This window comes from Amphiura filiformis, chromosome 7 (assembly GCF_039555335.1).
Source record: "Amphiura filiformis chromosome 7, Afil_fr2py, whole genome shotgun sequence".
Classification (NCBI taxonomy): domain Eukaryota; kingdom Metazoa; phylum Echinodermata; class Ophiuroidea; order Amphilepidida; family Amphiuridae; genus Amphiura; species Amphiura filiformis.
In genome coordinates, this window is record NC_092634.1 from 27,335,364 (window position 1) to 27,341,363 (window position 6,000).

The 6,000-nt window shown below is 35.3% G+C and overlaps 1 protein-coding gene across 1 annotated transcript; it reads left to right on the forward strand.

Annotated features, from left to right (window-relative positions):
- The first annotated feature begins 2,235 nt into the window (after window positions 1–2,235).
- On the forward strand, window positions 2,236–5,769 carry LOC140157755 (5'-nucleotidase-like). The gene is made up of 5 exons (XM_072181002.1): window positions 2,236–2,253; window positions 2,800–3,013; window positions 3,920–4,108; window positions 5,069–5,282; window positions 5,670–5,769. Exons 1-5 carry the CDS (start codon window positions 2,236–2,238, stop codon window positions 5,767–5,769), a joined length of 735 nt encoding a protein of 244 aa, XP_072037103.1.
- Window positions 5,770–6,000: the final 231 nt, after the last annotated feature.

Here is a 6,000-nt window from a genome sequence, read left to right on the forward strand (position 1 = left end):
TGGGAAAGTTAACTGCTGCATCAACAGTTATTGAATCGAGTGACACTACAAACACGGATAACGTCGTTCTAACGAAGTTTAATATAATAATGACCTTGAAAATATTTATGATAGGTGCGTAAGGCCCGATTCATACTTCTTGATTCTATATAGAATTTTCAATCTTATCTTACATATTATGGTGTTCATGAATGGGGCAATTCGCATAAAATGTATTAAGATAATGTATAACATCTACAAACAAGAGGTGTAAGAAATATGAGGCGTCATTTTAGGTCAAATAGTATAGTTCTCTGTTTAAAGACTTGAAGTTGCTTACCATTTACAATATTAAAGTTACATCCTATTTGAATAGAGTTAATCATCTTTTGTTATACCCGCCTTACAAACGGTGCTTAAAGGGCCATTCAGTGATTTGCTCATCCTAATGATCGTAAAAATCATCAAAATTCAGATTTTTTCATTGTCACAGATGTGCTAATATAGCCTGCTAGTTATTAAGCCAAAAGTTGTGTATTTAAGACAAAATTTACATGAATCTGTAATTTATATACTGACAGTATATAAATTAGCTACATGTATTTGAACGGCGCTTCAACTTCGTCAATACTGCTGTTCACTTCATTTTTGCCCAATTTTCATTTCAAAAATACCAAATAATAATTTGAATGACATACACTGGGATCACTGAATGGGACTTTAATCAGGCACGACAAAATAATCTCCTCCACAATGGATGCTAGCAAGTTTAATACTCTGTAGTTTATATCATGTGTTGTTTAAAAAATAGAAGAAGACATGATGCTTGAATGAAGTAAGAAATTCAAACACTAGCAACAAACGTTTCCATTTGGCACGGAATAAAAACACACCTGTTTAAAGACTCGAATTTGCTTACCATTTACAATGAGTGGGTTTTTTTTAGTAGTCGGGGAAATCCTGCCACTAAAGAAAAACATCAAACATCAATTAGAAGATACATTGACTGGATATAGAATAGCAGCGTTTTAACCAATACTTGTCGCATCGAATATTCGATTAGATTACAAATCATGAATCGGGCTTAATGAGTAGTAAGAGCGAAAGCTGTTTATATGGCAATACTACACATGATGTAATACCAATTAAACAGACAATATTTGTTTTGTTTTTCAGTCAGCTTTTCATTTGTAGCGAATAAGTGTTTGACCTTGGCAAGATAGAGAATGACCGATAACATTTGCTAGATAACTTTTCTGTACAGTACCATCCATTCATTTATATTTTCTGTTTGTCTTTATTTCTTTGATCCTTAAGGGACACACGGGTCAATGGAAAATCCATGGTCCAGACCTGTATTTAAGTTAACTGCGCTTTGTTTTCAAAATCTCACCAAATGCGATGGTTCAGCAATGTAAAGCTACATAATTATACAGTCCACAACTTATATAAGTTCCTCCCTAATACTTTTTAAAATTTAAAAATATTTTACGCATAGTAAAAATGTAAAAAGGTATATACATGTATAGCCCTATTTGTTTTCACACATGTGGACCAATTTATAGCGTCACACGTCATTGCGTTAAGTCGCAATGGTTAATTTTGTAAGAAAAGAGGCCGTTTTAAAAGTTGCACCTGAGTCCATAGAAGTCAGGTTTTCTTTAACAAACACATGAATAGACCTGGCCTACTGTATTGTTTGAGAGCAACTTTTAACACTGTTTAAAACGGTCTCTTTTTTACATAATGAACGTAATGACGTGCGGTGCTATAATTTGGCCCATATGGGTAAAACAAATGAGGCTACCTAAAGCTTTTTACACGTTTGCATTTCGTCAAATATTTTTCGATTTATTTTAAAAAGTATTTAGGGGGAACTTATAAGTTGTGGACCCTATAGTTAACCCAGTGGGTTTTGGGTAGTACTTAAATCATCCTCTGAAATTATTCTCTGACATTTACTTACTAGATAGGTTGAAATTGTCATTTCCTTTTATATATTTAGGAGAAAATTCGGTGAGAATCGTATGTTCGTAGAATTTTGTATTATTTTTATACATCTCACTGCGCGCGTGTTCGTCAAATTCGTGTCTAGACAATAATTGCATCGGAATAATTAGGCTCATTTCACTGAAGTTGCATAATAAACTGTTGTTCCGTTTTAGTGGCGGGACAGAAGAGAGATTTCAATAATCTTGAGCTTTAAATAACGCCCCCCCCCCGCCAAAAATTTACCAAGACAATTTACAGCCCGGAATGGCTTCTTCTATTAAAGTATGTATGTGGTTTCGCCGCTATCGAACACTACGTCACTCTTTCTCGATTAATTAAAATTCTGCACTCCATAAGATACCACAATTTGCATGATAATACAATAAAACAGATGATAGGTATGTTTGGCTGTGGAATCGAACTAGAGACCTATTCCTCTGTCACCTAGAACCAGCATTTCGTTTCTTTTTTAAATGTTTATTTAGGTTAATTCGTATCAGGATATGACAGCTTGTTGTAAGCTATTCATTGATCTGACAATATGCGTACATGTCAAATGATGAATTAATCAAACAAGGAATCACATACTTTCATGCCTCTTTTGGCCTTTCCTGTGATTCCTTATTCACATACCGTATTGTATTTGGTAAATTCGTATTATGTATTCTATTATTGTTATATGATGAGTGAAACAAATAAAGGAATGAATGAATGAATGAATAAATGTCTGCCATTTCAATTGTTACACCATTCTGCTTGAGTTTATTCGATAGGGCCTATTCTTTCGATATCTTTATATTAAATTGAATATATTTCGTCTTACCATAGGCGATAGGTAACCACGAATTCGACAATAAACCTGAAGGATTATCCATGTTTCTTCGTAACGCTGACTTTCCCGTTGTTAGTAGCAACATTGACGACAGCAAGGAGGCAGTCCTGAAAGACCTATACACAAAGTCTCACGTGTTTGAAATAGGAGGGGAAAAGATTGCCATCATTGGATACACCTATTGGAATACAGGAGAAATTTCACCAGCAGGTAAAGATCTCTAGTTACTACAAAACATTATCACATTAGGCCTACTTAAGACAAGTTGGATGGCAGAGCCATATTTTTCAGGCTTTAGCCATTTAACTAAAACACTGCAATGTACTTCTTAATAATTTAGATATTGGTCTTAATTAATAGAAATTAGTCAAGGAACCCAATATTCGCAATTATATTAACATAGATCGTGTATTGTTCTAATTGAAACCAATAATATTATGGGCGAAAATGAAACCCTATCAAGTATTCGCCTTTAGGCCTATAGACGCAATATTAGAGAGCAAGCACTATGCACCCTCCAACCTGTCTTTATGTATTCATTATGGATTAAGATCATACTGCTTATATCATTTAACGTTGCAAGTACAATCGACAAAGTAACGTTGTTTCAAGTGCAAGCAAAGAGTAATATACAAAGGGATTGCAAATACTGTATTTACTCTGTGTTGTTCTGTATACAATATATTCTATCGAACGCGACTCATTTAGAAGATTATTGCGCCACAGTTAGGAATCGACAAGTAGGCTATAGAAATGCAACTTTGAAGGTACATGTAAAAACTGAACCAAAGAGAGTCAAAGACGTATACACATGGTAACATAGACATGTAGCTAACAAAATACTATTATGGTTCTACATGGTATATCAAAATGATTGGTACCCATCCAGTGAGCATGGTCAAGACTCCCACATCAACATGCAGGATAACACCCACCTTATTATGTAGATTTATGTTATAAAAGGTCATAGAACTATAAGTTGTAGTCTTTTCAAGAGGATGCAATGTTGAATGTGGAAGAAGCAGTCGTTTTATTAGAGAACAAAGCTGGATATCAATCATTTTGATACACCCTGTACTGGTATTTGATCTTATTTCCATCATCTAATAATACTAGGTAATACAGTATTCTTGGAAGAAGAAGCTTCCATCAGGAGCGAGGTCAATCGTCTGAGGCATAAGGAAGGCATAAATAAGATCATAGCTCTGGGCCATTCCGGTATTGTGGTTGATGAACGTATTGCCAAAACTGTGGAGGGAATTGATGTCATTGTTGGTGGTGATGAACAATTCTTCTTTTATACAGGTTGGTGGAAAATTTGCTTTCTTTTGTGGTTTTCAAAAAGGTTTTGAGGCATTGACCGGTTATTGTACATTTTAACAAGTATTATGATATGGTGGAGTTATTGCAGAACAATTTTATGTAAGGACATGGGGACCTCACTTCAAAATAATCAGGTAAAGCTACTTCATTTATGGCGAGATTAGAATGTGATTGATGTTATACCTTCAAAATTATCTCAAAAGTACATCAATATGGGCTGTTCTCTTCATATATTGATGTATCCTCTGTAACTGAGTACCACATACTGACAACATCAATAATCTTTAAATATTCCGCAACACTGTGTATTACGTGACTAAAGATGGCAATATTGCCGATATTTTAACGGTGCAACGCCAATTATGCCGTGGTCGTTACCCGTGCTCGACGAACTGCGTAATACACTTCACGGATTATACGTTTCATAGAGTTATTGCAAGAATGCCCATCTGTTGCCAGGTGTCATATTACTAGATCTGTACAATATAGATTGCAGTAGCGTCAAATGTTTCTAGGGTAGCTAATGCAGACAGGTCCTTCAACCACTAGATAATACTCGTTTCTTAAGGGTAGACCAGGTATTGTTGGTCGCAGCAACCTAAAAATCGATTTTCATTATCTAGATCAATATATTATTGAAAACTAACACCTTGATGTTTTGCAAAAGTTCAATCTACAAATCGCATACTTTGCAAAGTTGCTTAATTTATTGTTGTAAATGAGTTATGTACGTTTTACAAAAGTGTTGTTGTTTCAGCCCTCTTTACAACGTAACTCAAGAACCACAGCACCTATAAAAGTATATCTGTGATATTTTAATTCTTCTACACACTCGCTATGAATTGAGCAATGCAGTTTTTGCCAAAGCTCACTACCATTCGTAAGATGCTGTGAACTACCAAATCACAACAGTTTAAAATAATTAATAACCTTAATTTGCAGGAACCCCGCCCTCAGACGACGTGCCTAAGTATGATTATCCATTCCGTGTGAGCCCAGACTACGACCCGAATACATTTATACCTATTTTTCAGGCATATCGATATGGAAAATATTTAGGAAGATTTGATATTACCTTTGATGACAATGGAAAGGTAACGGATTGGTCGGACCTATCCAATCCGATACTCCTCAACAAAGACGTTGAGCAAGGCAAGTATAATTTATTGTCTACAATCGACCGTATTTTGATGCGATCAATGTGATGTATCTTAATAATTTCCAACATTATTAAATTTCTAAACCATTTTTAACATAATTAAAGTTACCTGCACTAGTAAATGGTGATATGATAGGCCAATGTGCAGATGATATTTTTTACGAGAAGGATTAGCTTTTATCACAAAATTTGATTTACAAGGTGCTTATTGATCAATTGTGGTAGTAATTGGACAAGAATCCAATACCGGATAATCCGTACATGTCCGTTCAATAACGCTGATACATTTTAAATAATTACATGTATATGCTGTACATAAGAAGTACACTGGAAGCTGCGTCTATATATCGATATATTATCGATATCTTGTCTTACTTCATACAGATGGCGAAACTCTGCAGGAGATCCGCAAATGGGCACAGAAAGTGGAAGAATACAAGACAGAGTACGTTGGAAACACACACGTAATTCTAGACGGAGATGATCAGTCGTGTCGTCGTACAGAATGCAACCTCGGCAACCTCATAACCGACGCCATGGTACAGCAACACATTCAGGTCCCCAATGAGGACCGCTGGAATGATGTCAGTATCGCACTAATGAATGCTGGTAACATAAGACAATCGATACAACCAGGTAATTTTATGCGTAAAAAACTGACACAACTTGAGTTTGACCCTCGTCTTTACTAAAATGGGCATCTGCTTTCTGATCG